We start from the raw sequence: 22084 nt of genomic DNA on the forward strand, positions 1-22084 counted from the left end.
TCACCCTATTTGAAACAGAAATTAAAATGAAAACAATAATGACTAATTAAAACTGCTGTTTTTCTTGTTCTCCGTTGAATCTAAAAGCTATAGATTAATTTCGCTAAGTTTTTACTTAAATGTTGTTTTTAAATTCAATTTATTAATTTAGTACAGTTTTACATTTGGAAAATACGTATTATCAAACTTGGTTGATTATTTTGTAGAAAAGGTACTTTAATTTGTGAACAATCTCACAAACAATAGTTTAGATGTTTGATATTTAAACGTAAGTATATGCAAAACTAAAAACTCGAATTAATTTCGTACAGTTTTTTAAACTTTATTAGAAATACAAATTTTAAAACATCACAATTTTAAAAATTTATTAAAAGATTATTTTAAGTTTTAAATACTGTTTTTTAACAAATTTAGTTCTATCATAAAAATTAAAAAACATTCTAATTACTAGCTAGGGTTTTATGCTTTTACTACAGTATTAAACTAACTTATAATAGCACAAAAGCTAAAAATCAAACCTGAAAAAAATATTTTTAAGTAAATTTAGCTTGTTAAAAATAAAGTTTTAAATACCCTTGGAATAAACTAGTGTAAGCAAACAATTTAAAATAGTTAAATGTTAATAATACCTTAATAATAAAGTTTAAACAACCTCTGAAAGTACTTTATCAAAACTTTATTGACAACGAAACTATGAACTTTCTAAATTAAAAGCTTGGCTGATATAGTTTTTTAAAACTGAATTTAAAGTACATGTATTTTCAAAATTATATGTAATTGGAGAAAGCATAAACTTTATAGTATATAAATAAATAAAATTTCGGATAAAACCTAAAATTTATTTTTACAGTTGTTATATATGTTTATATATAAAACTTTACAAATAGTAACTTATAGGCCCATTTTTTATTATTTTTTATTAAATTTTTTGTATCGGTGTAACAATTATTTAGTTGTAATTCTTTGTATTACACTGTTAGAAAAGTTTATGTGTTTTCCAAACTGTTTCAAAACGGCAAATTAATTAACAGCAAAAATTCAGTAAATATTTCAAAGGTTTAATAGTCAATAATCATATATTTACCCTCTAAAATAAGTAATACTTAAGTAAACAATATTTTTTTTGTAAAGTAATACTTCTATTTATTAAATTTTAAAAATATAACAACATGTTTCAAAACATCTACGCTTTATATGTGCATATAAATAATTTATTTAAACATTAACTTTCGTTAGCATATATGAGGCAGTATACTAAAATAACAAAGGCTATATTAGGTCTTTTAAAAAATTGCTTGTTTTTTGTGAGATTGAGTTAACTTACTTTTAACATATTTTTCGAGGATATTTTTTGAAATATTGTACTGTAATATTTAAAATTAAGGTATTAGAGATAAAGTTCTAATATTAAAAACAGTACTTAAAGCTTTTAAAACGTATAAAAAACCTATTTAAAACATTTACATACAATTAAAAATATAAATCCATAAAAACTACTTAAATTTACTTAACTAGAATCATGTTATACTTCTTAAAGTTTCATCAGAAAAATAAAGTTTTGAATAGTTTTGTTAACATTCGTAACCCCTAGAACTTAGAACAAATTAGCAAGGTTACAATTTAAAGGCTAGTTTACTTAGATTAGCATGCTATAGTATTAAGCTAGTATATACCAAATTTAATACATATCTTATAAGAAAACTCAACGGTATACGTGGGACCGGGCTCGAGTCTCAGAGCCAAAAAATCCCCTGTACTGAACAAATTTATTTTCATCGGATCATTTTAACGTAGCATTCAAAAACTTTGTGAAATTTAAAGAATTACTTTTAACTTTTATACAGAAATATGTTAACTAAAAGTTAAATTAAAATAAGTTATACTAAAAACAAATGTGTTCCATCTAAAGATAAAGTTTATTGTTTTAATAATAAATATCCATTTTAATTCGTTCAAAGGATTGAGGCAGTTTAATAATCAGGAACATTTTAAAAATGCATTTTTAAAACCTTTTAACTTTTTTATAAGTACTTTTCATAAGTTTCAACATTAACTAAAAAATATTATATATAGTAAACAACTTATAAACTCTCAATGTATAAGCTAATATGTATATAAATTCGTCAAATATTGCTGTTTTTTTTACATTATGTTTTTTTTTCAAACATGATGAATATTTCATTGTTGCCACACATTCTTGATAACTCAGGCTATATTTTAGATAACAGTTCTGGTTGAAAACAAAAACCTTATTTTTAACAAAGTTTCTGCACATGTAGTTACAAGGTAGATATTTTACTAATAAAAACCTGAAATAAAAAACAGAAGTTTTGAACAATAACTACATACACAGGATAAAATTAAGATTTAATAAGAAATTTTAGACTAAATATAGATTTTCTATAATGATCAGAGTTTTGTTTAATACAAAACAAAAATAATGTATAACTAAAGTATCCTTTTAATCATATCTTAAGTTTAGTTTCACAACTAAAATAAAACAAAATAAAAACTTGTACTTTAAAAAACCTGAAAAAAAACTAGTTATTAGATATATAATTTAGTTTTTTTTTATAAATTTACTTTTTAAACATAAGATAATCCAATCAGTATTTATCTGGGTTGCCTAAAATCCTGGAATCCTGACAAAACCTGGAATTTTATAATTTTGCATAAAAACCTGGAATTTGAGAACTTAAAAAAATTGGAAAAACTTGAACTTTGAACAAAGATAACTATAAAACCGGAAATTTAAAACAAATTTTATATGTTAAGTAAAAAAGTTTTGATTTATATAGATAAGAAAAATTTGTCGTTATCAAAATTTTCTTTAATAAGAAGCACATTTAAAGTAGCTTCACAGTATCTTTTTAACGTTGTTATACTACTTAGCACAGTTTTTACCTTTATCTTAACTTCAAACTAAAAGTAGACCAAAAAACTTGTACTTTTAAAAACCTGGAAGAAATTCAGAAAGTCTGCAAGAAATTTCCCAAAAACTAGTAGCAATCCTGATTTATGGTTTTGTAAGAGAGTTTATTTGTAAAAGTGACAATCATAAAAGTTTTACAAAATTTATAAGTTAACTTTTAAAATAAGTTTTTCTTTTTTCCTTACAAAACTAACTATACTTAAATAGTATTTATTTAATTTTTTTAATACAGTGTTTAAATGTTATCTTATATTAGCTGTGTTACTTAAAAATTGTTTTAAGAAAAATTGTATAAAAATTTTGTAAAAAGCTTTTATAACTATCCTAAATACTTATTAAGTTTGAGAAAACACAAAGCAAAACATTTATAAAAACTTACTTCACATTTTTGCAATAAAACATTCTTCTGCTATATATCTAGTAAGAACTTAATAATACAGTGCTTAAAATACCATCTTCAAACCCATAAAAAACTAATGAACAGAAGTTAATTCAAGCTTAGTTAAATTGCTATTTAGTTCTTTTTATTTTAATTTAATTCAAATTAGAACTTACCAGTGTTATGAGTAAACAACTAGAAAATTTAATGATCTTCGTGTATAATAAAAATCAGTTAACAAGAAAAAAAAATAGCTTACGGGTAGTTATATTTTTTACAAACAACTCTTTTAAATTAAAAAATATTTATGTTGAAAATAAAAAGTTGATTTGCATTATTATTTATTACTAACCGATAAGTAAAACTTTTAAAAAACAAATCTAAATATTGTTTGCATTGTCTTTTTAGTAAAATGTGCGTACTTGTCAAAAATGTGTACCTAAAAAGTGCGCACTTAAGAAGAGATACTTTGTTTAAGCAAAAAAAAAGAACTAAATTAATAGTAAAACAAGAACTTCAAGATGAATACAAAAAACTTTAAATTGAACTAACTTGATAAATAAAATATTACTTCATCCTATTAGTAATTATACCTTTTAAATAAAAATATTTAGCTACTGATGTTGTCTATTGTTTATTATAAAAATACGTACAACCACTAAATAGGTTTAACCTTAAAATTAAAAACATCAAAACTAACATAAAAAAAGTATATTTAAAAAAATTATACCTAAATTTTATTTAGCTAGTCAATGTTTTAATCTGAGTAGTATGTATTATTTTTCGGAAATAATATTTTAATATACGATGCATTCAGACATTTATACCTCATATATGACTTTTAAGTTAACTTGCACTTTCTAATATTATATCTAATTTTTTTAAGATCCAAACAGTAGGTTTAACAAAGTTTTAAAGTTTAAGTAAATATTGAGATTTTATTTGTACGCTTAATTCTTTTATACTTCTTTAAATTTTATACTTATGTTGAACTTTATTTTTATACTATTATTTTTTCAATCTTAATTTTTGATATGACTTTACAAGCTTTAGTACAATTTATATTAGCGTAAGATTTTTAGGTTTGAAAAAAAGCTTATATTTGATTTCTTTATACTAGATAGTAAAGTTACAACATAACCTTTCTATTTCAGTGATGAAAGTAAATAGTTTTACAGTGTTTGTTTTGACCTAATTAAAGTGTAAGGGAAAACCTAAATCAGCTTAGTAATTCAATTAAAAACAAACAAATAAAGTTTAATTGCATCCTAATTTACTTGTTTTCATGCTAGTTTTCTTGTAAATATAAACTTTAACCTATTAATCTTCAAAAAATTTAAACTTTATAGTACATAGATTACTTTAAATTTAATCTTTTTCAAGTCATAATCACAATAAACTAGACAAAAGTTATGTAAAAATTTGAACTATCGTTGATCATTGTAATTTAAAAAGGTGTGCTCTATAATTTTAGTAAATTAAAAACTAATAAAAATTTTTGATTTTAAATGTTGTGAGTTTTTTTCTAAAATAACTAATAATAATATTGAAAACTAAATACCTTAAATTAAAGATTTTAATAGCTCTAATATAATTAATTTAAAGGATTTTTTATTCATATTATGTAGAACTAAAAATAACAAGGAAAAATAAAGATAAACGTATCAAAACTAAAAATTATTTATTGTGTATGTAGTCTTAGCTTTTTGAAAATGTTAAAATATTTCTATTACCATTCAGTTTGTCAACCAAACAAAGCATCAAATAAAAAATCAAATCAATTATAAGTTACGAAAAAATAACGCTACATAAACGTTATATCTATTAATGTATAAAATCAACTTATTTTAAAAGCTGTTACTACTAATTGCTATTTTAAATTTAGTTTTACTAACATTTGTTTAAATATTTAACGTTTAGAAGATACAATGTTTTTTTTTTGCAATAGAAAAATTAAGCAAAAATGCTTCGACAACTACTTAAAAACAAATTTAGTAATTGATTTTCAAACAAAACCGCTGAAAAATTAAAACCATGTAAAGGTAATTCAAAAACTTTAGAAAGCTTAGAGTTTAGGCAAACTTAGATAATTTAACTACGGAGCTAAGTTTTAAACAACTAAGAAGTTTTTAATTTACAGTTAGCATTAAAACAATTTATAATGCTAAAACTCACAAATATTAACAAAAAAAACATAGTTAGCCTAAAAATCATTATGTTTGTTTTGATATTTTAAGAACTCTAGTATTGCGTAAACTACAACCGGAAATAATAGAAACAATAAAAGAGATGAAAGAGTTTAAGCTATTTCAGTTGCTAAAAAACTGCTAACTATCATAATGAAGCTTGCTTTTGTGTTATCAGTCTTATTGTTAAACTTTATCTGTTCATCTTCTGGAATAAAGTGCCACAGTTGCAGTGACTACGGACCGGAAACTGGCTGTGAACGCAACTTATCTGTTTTTGATTGTGACAGTAGGCACTACAAGTATTGTGCCACGGCTTTTTTGAAAAACCCCAAAGATGGCTCGTACCTCAGTTGTGGGGACAGAAAATACTGCTTGGGAAAAGGTTGTGCTGTAGATCAATGTAATAAAACCGGAATCAACGAAAGAATCATAGACAACTATACTGTGATGTATGATTGCTGTACAGGAGATTTATGCAATTACTCAAACGATATCCCGAGCATTTTTTCAAGCAATACCCAAAGTTCAGTGCAAAACTTATTTATGAATTTTTTTGTTTATTTTTTTATGTTTAGTTTTTCTTTATTTCAATTAATATAGTTGTTTACAGTTAATTATGAAATAAATTTTTCTAAATTAATTTCAAACAAAATACTTATGTTTTTATGTTTCGTTCTGTTCTACAAAAGTAATTTAAGTACTATATTGAATCTTTATAATCTGTTAAAAGCAGTTTTCAATTATCAATACGCTTTGATTTTTCAATCTGTGTTTGAATTTTCAGACTTAACAAACTCTTAATTATTAATAAAAGTATTATATATACGTAGCTAAATTATAAGCAAAGTTTATTTCAACTTAAAGTTTAACATCTTAAAGCTTAGAGTTTTTTCTTCAAAAGTTATGAATAATAACTTTGATTAAGAGTCAGTGTTGATTTTCAGATCACACTCCTCAAAATATATAGCTGTGTTCTATCTATAAGAATTCAAATATCTATATTTTTCAGCAATTTTTTAACGCTAATATGCAAAAACTTCCAGCAATTTTAATTTATCAATAAAGACTGAGAAACTACAAATTAGCTAACAAGCTTAAGTTTACAAAGTATTTGTTAGCAACATAAGTAAAAACAAAAACTACAACTATTTGCCAAATGTGTCAAGGTATTTCAATTAGCCTAGTAGAAAACTGTTATATAAGTAAATTATTAGACAATAGTGGGAACGGGTCAAAATTGCACGAAGACAAAATTGCATGAGGTTACTAAATTGCACGAGAACAAAGTTAAACAAAGATATTTTTGCACGAAGACAAATTTGCACCAAAGGTCAATTTTGCAGGAATTACATTTTCGCACGAGAGTAAAAAGAAAACTAAAAGATAAGTTAATAACAAAACAGAAAGAAAGAAAATACTGACCGTATAGGGTACGGATTAGCGGTAACAGTGATGGTAAAAAAACAAAAATAAACTAATAAAAGTTATAAAAAAAAATTAAAAATAAACTGAATAAAAAAAAAACTACCGACCGAGGGTAAAAAAAAATGAAAAATAATTAGTAGTAACAGTGATAGTAAAAAATAATAATAATAAAGAAACTAAAAAAAATCAACCTATTGAAAAAATGTCTTCGTGCAAAATTGTCTGTTCGTGCAAAAAAACATTGTGCAATTTCATTTTCGTGGAATTTTATACCCTTGCGCAAAAGTGTCTTCGTGAAAAAGTATCTTCGTGCAATTTAGTGCACTCGTGCAATTTTGTACGCTCGTGAAAATTTGACAGCTACCCGATAATAGTATATTTTATGTCAAAGTAAGTTAAACTAATGTTATAAAACTATTTATTTCGATAACCAATACAGTTTTTTTTTTAATTTATTAAACTACATATACGTAGCAAATATACGTGTTATTTTGTCTGTTTTCTTATACTTTAACAACAAGTATTACATTGTACAATTGTAAACTAAGTACAACTTTTTATTTCTTGCTGTTTGCAGTGTATGGTCACGACCTATTCTCGTTTATTTTGCTTAAGTCAGTTATGTATGTTATTCAAAAAATAAACAATAAAAATACTTTTCAAACTTCTAAAACTATTTACTAAGTATATATGCTTACTATAAATTACAAACGTAATATGACATATTAGTTACGTACATAAATTAACACGAGAGCTTTTATTTTATGTAGCTAATACTAGCACATAGCTTTGCGCATAAAAAGAATATACTTCAATTAAAGTAGTATAAACGACTTTGGTAAACAAAAGATTAGTTATTAAATCCGTTGATTTAAACTTATTTAAATACGTATTTAAACTATATAGCCGTATATACAAGGTGAAACTTTCTTCGAAAATTGCATACCTTATATGAAATTTGTATATTGTAACTCGAGCAAAGTTTTGCTGATTTTGTTCTTACTTTAGAATATTAAGATAACTATTATTTTATTCTATTTTTTAGAGTTATAAAATCGTAACTAAACGAGAGTGCGTAACTAAACGAGTGCGTAGATTTGCGAGTTGAATGTACTAAACAAACAAAGCTCTAAAACTGGTAATACTTTTCGTACTAGAAAAATCTGTTAAAAAACTTATCTCAATTAACTTTAAAATGTTTGTTAAAAAGCTTGCTTATTTTATTATATATATTTTAAACATTTGTTACCTATAATAAAAATATTACTGTTAAGTACTACATATTTTAATATTACATGTATTTTATATTATTATTTTGTTTTTTCATAATGCATTCAAATTTTAATGAAGATACCACAAGCTAAGACATCTTTATTCTTTGTAAATGAAACCACTAACACCAGTTCAGCTATACGTAAAATGTAAAATATTTGGTAATAACATTAAAACAATCACAAAAGATTATTCCGATTGTTAATAAGACTTTTTTTTTATACTTTGGAATATTCATAAAAAATTAGTAAAGTTAGTAAACAACAGTTAGTCTTTAAAACCATGTGTAAAGTTTAAGAGTGAAAAGTTTTTACTTTTTAGTAAGAAGTCAATCATTAATTTAAAATTTTAGTATATCTGGCCTTCCAATTAGATAGCTGTCGATACCTTTTATAAATTCATATGCTTTGCATAAAGTTTTTTTAAGTGTAATTTTAAAAAAATTCTAAACGAATAAGAGAATTGGTTTCATTTTTACATGTAGCCACTAACTTTGTCTTTAAGTATAAAATGACTGAATCAAAAATCACATGGCTATTTTATTATTTTAATAAACTTCAGTTCAGTTTTACAAGTTGAAACCGATCAAATAAAAAATGATCTTTAGCGTGAAAATAATCAGGGGCAGCCAACAAAACACATATCTAACGAGATGAAGCAAATCTTTGTGGTAAATGTCGAGTTTATCCGACACTGATGAAAACATCCTCGTCAGATCTACTTTTTCCTTGCAATATGGGCAAGTTTCCTTTTTACCTTTAAAATATTGGGTTATGAGGAAAAGAGTAGTTAAGTACTATAAACTGTGTAAAAACACAAGTTTGTACTTTTATAACATAGGAAAACAAATACTTAGGTTTGAAATGCAAGAATAACGTTTTCTAATCTTTTTTATTCTATAATTATCTAGTTTTATTCTATAACTTTTAAAGACATTTTTGTTACGAAAATTTCTCATATCTTACAATAATCACCAACCAATAATGCACCATCCTCTAATGCAGTTTTCATGAAATGCGTGCCCACAAGGCAAAGTAGCTACATTGTTATCCAATTGAAATCCACAAATTGCACAAACACTAGTGTCTAGCTGACGTGTTGGTATACCAGATTCCGTGTAAAACTATAAAATTATATATGATTTACCTTGAGGTGCAAAAGTATCAATGAAGTAACGGGCTTTAATGCACAATTTGAAGGGTTGTAAAACTTAAAAAAAAACTTTTAATTTTAATAAAGACAGTTTGTGAAAAGTTAAACCATTACAATCTAAACAATTTTCAATGTTATTTTGTAATTTTAAAAAACAACAATATAAAGATACAAAGAATAAAGTTTGCAAATTTAAAAAAAAATTACATTAGTCATGTAAAAATATTAAATCTTTTAACAAATTTAGTGTTAACTTTTATAACAAAACTTTGCAAAATTAAATTACCAATATTAACTTTGTTTTTTTTCTTTTTTAAAAGTTTTTTTGAAAAATTAAAACAAAGTTAAACAAACTTATAAGTTTTAAAATAAAAGAACTAAATTAATAAATGTTGTATATTTACGTAAAGAATTATGATTTTAGATGTTATGATTAAGAGTAAACTTAAGCAGTTATTAGTCTTTTAAAAATTAAACAGGACTAAATGACTATAATAGCTTCTCAAGTAACAAAAATTGTAATTCTTAAAATTCCTGTGGTCTTACTTTGAAAAAAAAATACTAACCTTTAAAAGCTTATTTTTTGTCAAAATTTACCTTGTTTTTAAATATTGTCTTATATATTACATTAAGCTGTTTTACTTAAAATCTGTTATAGTTCATCAGGATTGTATTAAAGTTTTTTAATATATATAAACTATCGTAAAAGTTTATGAAGAAAATAAATTAATAATATAATAAAATATAAATAGAATATAAATTAAAAATTTAAATAAACTTACACCACAGTTTGCAGCCAAGTATTCTGTGCACACTTCTGCGAAATCTCTAGTGAGAACTCCGTAATAAAGTGCAAACAATATAATCTTCGAACCCGTGACAAAACTGATGAACTGAAATTAATTTAATTTTTGCTAAAGTACTTTTTTTATTCTTTTTTTGCTTAATTATAACTAGATTAGAATTTACAACTACCAGGAGTTAAAAAATTAACATATTTAAATAATCTTCACGTTTAAAAAGTTTCAGTCAATAAGAGAAAATATTTATTTTACTTTTGGATATATCTCTTACAAATAATCATTAAATACTTACATAAAAATAATAACACATTTTTTGTGACAGTTCCTAATAAAATTTGTGTTACTTTGTAAAATTAACGTTAATTTTATATAACAGTTACAACTAATTACTTAACTTAAGCAAAATTATTATTTATTAAACTTACATAAAAGGCAAAACATCCAGTCACAGACACTATTTTGCAAGATTGAAGCACTGATGAAAACCATCCATGTATAAAACTGTTTGTAAGAAACTTACAATTTTGAGTCATAATAAACTTATTAGTAGTTAAGTATTATAAAAAATTTGCAATAAACAGATTTTAAAATTTATCATTAAACTTTTTTGAAATAATATAAAGTATTACAAAACTAATATCATTGGTTAGAATAGTTATTAAAAAAAGATTATTCTGTACAAACACAATAAAAAACCATTACACATCAATAAATCATATTATGAAAAAATAATAAAATAATTATTCGAGTTCGCCTAAACTATGTTTTCTACACTTTTTTAAAATTTTGGTAGTCTATCTATAAATTATTAATGATAAACTGAGCAACTTACCAAATAAAATAAGATTAATTTTGTAAAGTTACAAATGAATAACAACTATCGAGATAGATATTAGTGTGCAATACAACTAGTTTTTGATAATTAAACCTTAAATGTTACTCACTAAAAATTATATATTCAAAAATAATAATTAAAAAAAAAACAACAATTACCTCGGGTCGTTACCCCGCAGTGGTTTTCTAGTCGCTCTTATATACACAACAATAGTTTGGACTGTGTAGACCAACCAAACAAACAGGCTTATTTGAAGACCCAAGCTGCTGTATATACTCAAATCTTTTATTCTCAAACCAAGTATAACAGGCAATGTCCACATCCCAAACAAGGTACAAACCTGTTAACATTAATTGAGTTTATTAAAGTTTTGATTAAGAAGTAAAACATATCTTAAAATTGCAGTGCTACCTTTTATAAATTCTAACTTTGAATTTTAGGATTAAGAGCATCAAAGTTTAAGCAAAATTTTATTTTTAAACAACTTAAATGTATTAAAAACAAATCATATTCAACTCATATCATATACTTAATTGATAATCTTAATAATCTTATACAATATGATAAAATCATATTTTTAAAACTTGTTATAAGAGGTACTAAAAAATTATGAAGTCTGAAAAAGTATTTTTCAGTCTTGACCATACTAGTACATTAATGTTTAGCCAAGAATAGTAAATGAAATGATAAAAGCCTAACTAAAAAAAAGTTTTCCAACGTTAAACCTTGTGGTTTTCATTACAGAAAATTTTTATTATGTAAACAATATAAGAAATTATTTCATAGCATTTAATTGAAAATTACAAATATATTTCTTGTGATTCATTTCTAAAAAATCATAAAATTATGAAATTTTGTTTCAAATATTAAAATTTTTAAACCTATTTTGACCAGGCATGGTAAAATTTGAAAACCACTAATTGCAGCTGTTTTATCGCTATAGTAACTAGAAAACTTAAGTAACAAAATATAAGTATTTTTTTCATATTTTACATTGGATAAAACTTCATAAGTTAATCTTTATTACTTTTGTTTTTATAAACTCACTATAATGTTAAATTATATAAGTTTTAATTTACAATGTAGTAAAACAACTTCAACACCTTGATTGTAAAACTAAACAGTTTATAATAATATTTTTACGTAATATTTATTTTTTTTTCAATAACAAAAAGTTAAGTTCTTCTTAAATTATTTTTAGCTTAAAGTTTTAAAAAAAGAATAAAAAAACTTTTAAATATAAAACTATTTTCTTTTGTATTTTAACCTTTGATTATACATTATTATTTATTAACTTTTTTTTGTATAAAGTTTTTTTAAGTTAAATACATAAGTTTTTCAAGGTACATTAGACTTAAATATTTCAATATGTTTATTTATGAATAAAAGTTGAAACAAAATTTTTAGAGAAATACTTTGATGTTTTATTTACAGTATACACAAAAAAGTTTGGTTTTGTGAATGCTTGGTTCACAAATAAGAATTGTAAATTATAGGCTTAAATGTTCTTAAGAAATAACTATATAGTATTAATTTGTGGTTATAATATAAATCAAAGATTTAAATGATGAAACTAAAAAGATTTTAGCTTAAATTAATTTTGATATCTTTAGAATGAAAAAAAAACTTATCTTAAGATTTAAAATAAACTATTATAAAGTTTATTTACATTTGAGATTAAAAAATCCTACATTAGGGGATTTTTTGATAGTGATTTATTAAATAATGATATAATGATAATATAGTGAAATAAAATATAAATATTTTTCAAAAACTAACTCTGTATGAGAACTTATGTTTTTTTCTCCATGCTACGATGCCAAGTACAGATATCATTATTAAACACCAAACAGTTAAGTTAATAATTTTTGTTTTTTCTGTAACTTCATCTTCAAACCTGAAATAGCAACTAAGTTTGATTTATTTTTTAACTTTAAGCTTTATTACATTTAACATCAAAATAAATTTTAAAAAACTAAACACTTTTTTTTAATTTGCTGTTTTGTTTTAATTTGTTATAACAATTTTTTATAATAATTAAAAGATAAAGTACTGGTCATATATAAAGATGATAAGAGTTCAAGTATTGGTTAAGAAACATCTAGAATTGTGTCATCTGAATCATTTCAAGATGTTTTTATAACGTTACAACAAGTAATATTTTACAAAGTAATGTTATAGAAAAAACTACATGGTTAAAAATAAAGACGTGAAGTTAGCTTGAATAATTTTTTTAAATGTCCAAACTTTGGATCTAATTACTTTCCTTATCTTAATAGCTAATTAAAAACCTTTTTTATTCTAGAGAACGGTCCTTTGTTTAAAAACTAAAAAATCCATTGGACTGGGGTTTCGTTTTTTGAGTGGGGCCCCTTAGAAAAAATTGGGTTTTTTTATAATTTTATATATTTTATGAGTTTGAGTAAAAAAGATAATAAATTTTTTTTTAACCTTATTAATAATGTGTGCGTATATAAACGGCTATAAATTTAATTTTACTAACTGTTAATATTTTGCATAGTTTGGCTTTAACAGAGTTTTTTTTATGATTGTTTTTATTTTATAAGTTTGAGTTCATAATTTGTAAAATTCATAAAAAAACCAATTAAGGCCAAATTGTACAAAATATTGACGGTTATTAAAAAAAAAAATTATAGCCGTTTATACACACATTAACTAAAAAATTAAAAATAATTACAATTTTTTCACTATAATTCATAAAAAAAAAATTATCTTAGGGACCAAACTCAAAAGACAAACCCCAATCCAATGGATTTTTTAGTTTTTAGACGTAGGGCCGTTCTCTAGAATAAAAAAAAAGGTTTTCAATTAGCTATTAAGATAAGGAAAATAATTAGATCCAAAGTTTGGACATTAAAAAAAAAAATTCAAGCTAACTTCACACTCGTAAAATAAAGTTGTTATTTAGTACTTTTTTTAAATACTTTATCAATAATATAAATTACAATTAGAAATTTGGAATGTTTTTCTTTTACAACTATTAAACTGTATATTATCTTTTTATAGTGTTTATTTCGTTTTCAAATTAGACTTAGTTTTAAATAAAAAAATCTTTTCTATTTTACAAAAAAATCTACAAATTTTTCAGTACTTGTTATAAAGCCTAAAGCACTTTCAAATTTTCTTCTTCAGTAGGCAATTAAAACTGAATTAATTCAAAATTTCTTGCATATAAAAAGTTTTAAAAAAGTATACTATGACGTAATTATAAATCAATTTTTAAAGTAAACTTTGTTTTAAAATGTCTGACTTTAAAAAAAATTTGAAAAGTTTTTCAAATAGTAAATCTAATTGTATCTAGTAATGATTGTCCTTTTCGCAAAGATTGTTTAAAGACCAAAGATTGTTAAGGATCAATAAACTCGAAGCAACAATAAATATAAACAAAACTATATTACCACTTTACAGATAATTGACTATAATACTGTTATTTGACATGTTTTAATGTTTATAAAGTTTTTGATTATACTTTTCTAAATATCTTAACAAGTTAAGGTAATACGCACTACTACTTTTATCGACTTATTTATTATGATTATTTACTCTATTTATTTTTGATTTTTTAACTTTAACCAACAATAAGCTCGATTATTATTTTTATTACTATTTTTATTTTATTTTTACATTTTAAAGCATTATAAAACATTAAATCAAACACATCAAAATTTAACAATTCTGTTTTATTTAGTTCTTTGTCTTTGATTTGATTTTATTTCATTTTTTTTTTTGCTTTTTATCTTATTTGCGAGTTTAAACTAGAGATACTAATAAGATTTACTATTTGAAAAACTTTTCAATTTTTTTTAAAGCCAGGCGTTTAAAAACAAAGTTTACTTTAAAACTTGATTTATAATTACGTCATATTATACTTTTTTTTTTTTTTTTTATATGCAAAGAATTTTGAATTAATTCAGTTTTAATTGCCTACTGAAGAAGAAAATTTGAAAGTACTTTAGGCTTTATAAAAATTAAAATTTTGACATTTAGATGTACTTATTAAACTGTTTAAATTAAAATAAAAGAGCAGCAAAAAATTATTCAGTTTTTTAACTAATTTTAACAACTTTACAATTATGTACTAATAGTTATTAATTTTATTTTTCATTACTGATAAAATTATAAAACGTGTATAAATCTATTAGCTAAAAAAGTCAATAATCATAAATTAAGTATATTTTTAAAATACATGAAAATATTTTGGTAACAATCAAACTGTTTTAACTAAAAGTTTAAAAATAATCATATATTTATTAAGAGTGGGCGACGAAAAAATTACGCAAAAACAAACTCTTCAAAGCAAAACTGTAGCGAAATAGTTACATAATAATAATTTAAAAATCCTGAAAACAATAAAAAGGCACCTTTAATTTAATTTTTACATAAAAGTTTGACTTTATATGTTCTGCTCAAAAAGTTTTCAAGCTAAATAAAGCTTGACAGGTTACTATGTCTACTATCAACCTTATTTCAAAGTGTATTTAAATATTTTTTTGATGTTGTACACAAATGTTTTTCAAACGTTGCATAACAAATTGCTACAAAACCCATATTACCATCGTAAAATTTAATTAACTACTAATGTATTCAAAGTTTCTACATGCTGAATGACTCAAAACAACGAACTTTGTAACAATATCTTCTGTCAAGGTGGAGTTCACAATTGATGTGGTGTTTTGCAGTCCATCGCTGAAAACTTCAGATGTTGTGTTGACTATTTGTAATGCTGATGTTCCTTCACTCATATTTAAAGTTTATTTTAAATAGCAATCAAACTTCTGAGGTTAAAAAGTAGCTTATAAAAAATGATGGTTTTTTACAATACAAAACGAACTGTACATTTTAAAATTTAATGTTGCCACACACATATTTAGGTATGAAGTTTTAATTAAAAGCAGACAAATGTTTTTTCAATATTCAAAAATAACTATTTCTTTATCTAAATAACTTTGTCAACCCTGCTAAAAGCTACTTACAAAGGGTTGCAATAGATTTTTTGAATTTTTTTTTCAGGTTTTCTGAATTTCTTCCAGGTTTTTTAAAAATACAAGTTTCTGGGTCAACTTATGGTATAAAAACATTAAGGTAATAAATCTGTCTTGAGTAAAATAGAATGCATTGACAAGATACTTATAGGCTACTTTTAATAGTTTTTTAATAAAAATTCTGTTTTTTTTTTTTGTACCTAACCAAAATTTACTCCATTCTATTTTCACTAAACTTTAAAATTATTTAAAATTATTTCCAGGGTTTTTCAAAACTTCTCAAGTTTCAGTTTTATTTCAAGCAAATTGTCAAAATCTAGGTTCTTTCTAAATTTTTTAACAACCCTTTTTACAACAGTTTAAAAATTTATTAGTTAGCTAAAGTTTAATTTTTGTGAAAAAAAACTTTGTATCTACTGCAAACTAATATACAGGGTGGCCAGTTTTTTAGAAGTTTCTTCCAGGTTTTCTGAATTTCTTCCAAGTTTTAAAAGTAAACTTTTTGGGTCTATTTTTAGCTTAAAGCAAAATTTAAGGTTGAAAACTGTTCTTAGTAGTATAAAAACATTGAAAAGATATTGTAAAGCTACTTTAAATGTGTTTTTAATATAAAACATTTTTAATGATGACAAAAAAAAATTAATCAGTAGATTTTTTGTGCAAAATTAAACTTTACTATTTAACATGTAAATATTGTTAAAAGTACCAGATTTTTTAGTTATTATTGTTCAAAATACCAGGTTTGTTTTCAAAGTTTTTCAAGTTTTTTACAAGTTTTTTGTGCCTTAATTGTCAAATTCCAGGTTTTTCCTGGACTCCAGGTTTTTTAGCAGCGTTATAATATATCTGAAAAAATACTAAGTAATAAATTATATCAACTTGTTTTAGAACTATGAGCTAAATGGGTGAAAATTTTAAGCAACTGTTTCTAAAAATATAGGTTAGTGATTTTACTGTTGACTAAAACTTTTGTAAGCTTTTGTTGTTTATCAAAAATAACCATAAAAAAGATTTATTTTTCACACACCAATAAAAAAACTACAAAGCTATAACTTCTAGTCAATAAAAAATAACAACATTTAATTTTGCAGTTTATTGTGCAATTTTTTTAAATATTGAGAATCACTTTTTAATTTTCAAATACAAACATTTTTTTATCATTTAGAAAAAGATAAAATACACAAAAAAACTAAAAATATTTTAAATCAAATTTCTATAAACACATAGAGTTATATATATATATATATATTTAACTTTGTTTCTTTATCATTATCATTCTTATTTTTAATTGGATTTTTTTATTCTTTTTTTCAACTACTAATTGAATCTGTCAAACTTGTTTAATAAGCATTATAAGTTATGTTTGAAATAAATAAATGACCATAGAATTGTTGATAAAGTCTTATTTTATTCAAATCTAAAGTAAAATTTAAAAATTTCAAATAAAACAAGTTTATTAATTTCCTTATAGTAGTTGTAAGAATAGGCTTTTTTACATTGCTTTGTAGTTTTCTAGTCTAAATGAAAACTGCACTGTAATTAACTTCATTATAATAAAGATTGTTTTTGTTTTTACTCATAAAACTCAAGTGTAAATTAACAAATGCTGTTAAAATTATAATAAGCTTAATGTTTATCTTTACATATGGGTATAACGGTAAAAGAAAAAGCCAGCCTGAGTAATAAAAACAAATATGATACAACCTAAGTTTATGCTAAAATTTTTTTACTTAACCTATAAGTTGATTAAAATAACTTTAAGCAACCTTAAGTATCTAAACATAGTAAAATAATCACAAGAACAATTAAATACAAAATAATTATTGCCATTAAAACTAAAAAACAAAAAACTTAAATATTTTCAAGTTTTGTCACAGGAAAATTAAAAAAAAAAAGTTAAATTAATGTCTGCATATTTAAAAGTTATAAGTGCAAATAAACACCAAAAAAAGTTTTCTAAAATCTTTCTAATTTTTTGTATATGCAAGGACTATTCCTTGGGTACAACAGGTTTCTCTTCCTAATTTTTTGTTTAATAAATTTCTTGTGACTCGAAAAAAGTTTCAGTCAAAACAATGCTGAATCATCACAACAATCTGGTTTTTCTTCTTTTTTGACTTTTAAAACTAAATGTTGCAATAACAAGCAGGTTAAATATTTTATTATAAAAATAATATTTATTTATATTTAATTTTTGTATTCGTAATTAAAGTTGTGTTTTAAAGTGTAATATATTTTTAGTTTTATCTAGTTTTTGTCGTGAACTAGACGTTAAGTTATAAGGTATCCTGATGGCGTGCGACTCGATAACCGAAAGGTTTTTCGTGCACCAGGTCCCAAGACCAAATAATATGTGCGCTCTTTTTGTTTTTGTTTAATAAACAGTAACACTAATGTTATACATGAGCTGACAGAATTTTATTAACATATTATTTTGAATACTTGAAAATAACTATTAATTGTAACTTTTAATTTTATGCTTGAGTAACTTGTAACGATGTTTTAATAGAAGTCTGGCAACTATGCTGTAAAATAGGATTGCCGGTGTTGAACTATTTGATTTAAAACTAGACAATGACATTTTTATTTAAAATGAAAAAAATAACCGTTAAGCGTTCAATCAGAGTAATTTGTTAAAAAACTCTGTTCTAAAAACAAAAAATAAATAATTAAATTATTGAATACTGTACAAAGATATACTTAAATGCTTAAATTAGTGATCTACCGATCTAAGATTCGGATCCGTACGAAACTAGCCTCTTTTTGTTTGGATCCAGATTCGGCCGGATCCTATTTTTTAAAAAGATCCAGATCTGATACATTATTTGCTTTGATAACTGACGCTCTTCGCGTTGAAACGGATGTCAGCACAGCAGTATTGAAAAAAAGATGATTCTTTTAGAAAATAAATATTTATCTTTTTATCAAAAGTTTAAAGAAAACTTTGTTAGTTATTAATCAAAAAACCACTACTTAATGTTTATTTAACTAAAAAGTGTGTTATAAAATAGTTGTTATTTACGCTACTTTTTAGAAAATTTGTTTCAATAAGCATACGATACGGTAAAATATTAGTCTCTGGTGTAACTACTTACTACCGAAATTTTGAACAATGTTGCTCAATTGCTTAAAAACAACATTGCATGTGTTTAATGTAGTAACATGAATCTTGAAGAATTTCAATTTTTTTGAAGAATTATAGATCACTAAAATCTGTAATGTATATTTAAACTAAACTGAATTCATTAAAAAAGGGCATTGTCGTATACTCTAAACTTTTTATTCATGAATGTAATATTTAACCAACAACTAATAAAGTTATTAATTAGCACGGTACTCCAATTATTTAAATTTAAGCATTTTGTTTAAGACATATTTATCAACTTTCAGAATTACTAAATTGATTGTGATAATATACAGCTGTATATCTTGTATAGCTAACTATGTTTAATGTAATTTACTTTAAATAATAGTTAAATAACATTTGAGGAATATTTTTTTGGGCTTTTTTTGCTGCCACATGTATCTTTTTTAATGAGCACTTAGACATATGTTAGCTTGCATTACAAGCATTACAACCAGCAGTGCTCCCACTGTTACAACCAGCAGTGCTCCCACTGTTGCAGCTAGATTACAAGTGCCCACTTGTAATAATATAATTGGATCAGCAATAATTCATTGAACAATCAAAAACTACTTTTCAAGTTCTAGTCCAAGGACTAGTGTACAAAAAATACTTTGGTTATGGGCATAGGGGGGTGTAAACACCCTTTTTTGGTTTTTAATCTTATTTTATATAGTTTTTACTAAGCTACAGGATGCTTTTTACAGATTTTAAAAATTCAAAATAATTTTTGAGGTATAGCCTGTCAAAGTTGGAGGCAACAATAGGATCCTTATGGAAGGCGCAAACTAAAACAGCAAATAAATAAAAATCACTAAAAATCTATCTTCTCCTACATTTTTTTAGATAACTTCCTCAAACTTTCAGGAAATGTTCTTTGATATATTAGAAAATTCTGTTGGAAGAAATTTTTAATAAATTTAAAAATAAAAATTTTATAACAAAAAAACTAAAAAAAACTGTTATTTTTGTTTAATTTTATGTAAAATTTTTTTTTTTTAATTCCTTCCAACAAAATTTTCTAAATATATCAAGGAACATTTCCTGAAAATTTGAGGTAGTTATCTGAAAAAACGTAGAAGAAGATAGATTTTTAGTGAAATAGTCTATTTTTGCCGTTTTAGTTTGCGCCTCCCATAAGGAACCTATTGTTGCCTCCAACTTTGACCAGCTATATCTCAAAAATTATTTTGAATTTTTAAAATCCGTAAAAAGCATCTTGTAGCTTAGTAAAAACTATATAAAATAAGATCTAAAACCAAAAAAAGGTTTTACCTCCCTATGCCCTTATTGAGTCATACACTACTTGGATACACTTTAACATCTTGTCCATTTTTTTTAAGAAAGAAATTTGTGAAAGCTTACAATTAAGGTAAATGAATTGGTGTTGAGAAAAACCTTTTGGTCATCTAGCTGCGCACCATTTGCTTGTTATTAATACTAACTTCATACAATAACAACAAATAACTAAAAATAGAACAAAAAATTTAAAACGTAATTATATATAAAACAACAAAAAATTAAGTTAAAAAATGGAAAGCACTCTTTTTTAATCCATTTCTGCCAATAATGATCATATAAACCATAGTCTATCATGGGCTTCACACTGTCTCATCCCCTAGATTTTGATTTTATGACCATTTACATTCAAACTTTTCTTGTTGCCCTTTCTACAAGAGCAACCATAAAAAGTGCAACAAATAACTCAAAATTAAATAAGAGGGTAGAATTGGTAGTACCACTATAAATAAAATATTTAGTACAATGATAATACTTTTAGATTGAACACCATTTATTTTTAAATAATGTTGATAAATTTTCAGTTTATGTGCTTGTAGGAAGGTAAAAATTTGAAATTACTGAACAGTTGCTCAAGGCCATAGAGGGGTCTAGCACATTTTTTACAAAAAATATTTAGTATTTAGGTATTTATATAAAAGCTATAAGTATATTCTACAAGCCAGTTTTTACAGAATTAAAAAATATCATTTAACTTGTGAGATATTTATTTTTTGTAAAAATTTTCTGATACAAAGGTATGGACAGCAAATTTTTTGGGGTCAAAAAACATTAATAATTTTTAAAAATATAAAAAATTTGAACAAAACTTTTTAATAAAGTGTCTTTTTTTTAAGTATTTTTACTTTAAAGTTTTTTAAGTCTTAAGTAACAATTTTTTGTTATTGTATAAAGAGTAGACTGTGAAAGTTTGAAAAAGATTGCTTGAAAAGTTTAGGAGATATTTTTAAATAAAATATTTTTTTTTGCTGTTTTAGTTTTCCCTTCCCATAGGGAACCTATTATGCAGCCCGACTTACTTTGACTGGTTATATCTAATGAACATTTTTTTAAACAACTTAAAGCTTAATAAAAACTCTACAAAACAAGGTAAACTTGTAAAAAACATAGCTAACCCCCCTATGGCCTTCACTTTTTTTAATGAATATAAACATTTAAGTTTTAATCATTAAAATCTAGCACTAGTAGTTGATTGAACTTGTTTAAAGTGCTTAAAATAAAATCAATCCTACTACTGAACAGCTAAACCTTGACAAAAATATTAAAATAATAGAACTTTAAAAATACTCTGAAATAATAAAATAGCATTTCAAGTCAGTTACATAAAATTTTTGTAAACATAAAACCAAAAAATTTTAACAAATAGGATAAAACAAACAAAAAATATATAAGAATCTTATACAAATACACCTAAATTTAGGATTTCTATCTTATAAAACAGATATAACACTTATAATCTAATAAAAAGATTAAAATATATTAAACAATACACCTACTTGTTTAGTCACACTGTCAATAAAGATGAATCAACTTATTATATGTTTAATCAAGAAACCGAAAAAAAATAATAAAAGACATAATAAAAAACAACTTAGACCAATCCAGCTCTGCTTACACCTGGTCTATGAGACTAACAGCAATCAGTCCAAAAAAATAAAAAACAAAGATATA

The 22084-nt window shown here is 23.7% G+C and overlaps 1 protein-coding gene across 1 annotated transcript in view; it reads right to left on the bottom strand.

Moving 5' to 3' along the window:
* Window positions 1-15750, bottom strand: part of LOC145833039 (collagen alpha-1(XIV) chain-like) — a 43924-nt gene extending 28174 nt beyond the window's left edge. The window contains exons 1-6 of the mRNA XM_082940241.1: window positions 15606-15750; window positions 11221-11327; window positions 10132-10242; window positions 9176-9320; window positions 8847-8953; window positions 8690-8694 (exon numbers count right to left, since the gene is read on the bottom strand). Coding sequence (XP_082796367.1) covers window positions 8690-8694; window positions 8847-8953; window positions 9176-9320; window positions 10132-10242; window positions 11221-11327; window positions 15606-15750 — 620 coding nt within the window. The remainder of the gene's footprint in view (window positions 1-8689; window positions 8695-8846; window positions 8954-9175; window positions 9321-10131; window positions 10243-11220; window positions 11328-15605) is intronic.
* Between the last annotated feature and the right edge of the window lie 6334 nt (window positions 15751-22084).

Source organism: Thalia democratica, chromosome 4 (assembly GCF_965202585.1).
Source record: "Thalia democratica chromosome 4, ktThaDemo2.hap1.1, whole genome shotgun sequence".
In the NCBI taxonomy this organism is placed as follows: domain Eukaryota; kingdom Metazoa; phylum Chordata; class Thaliacea; order Salpida; family Salpidae; genus Thalia; species Thalia democratica.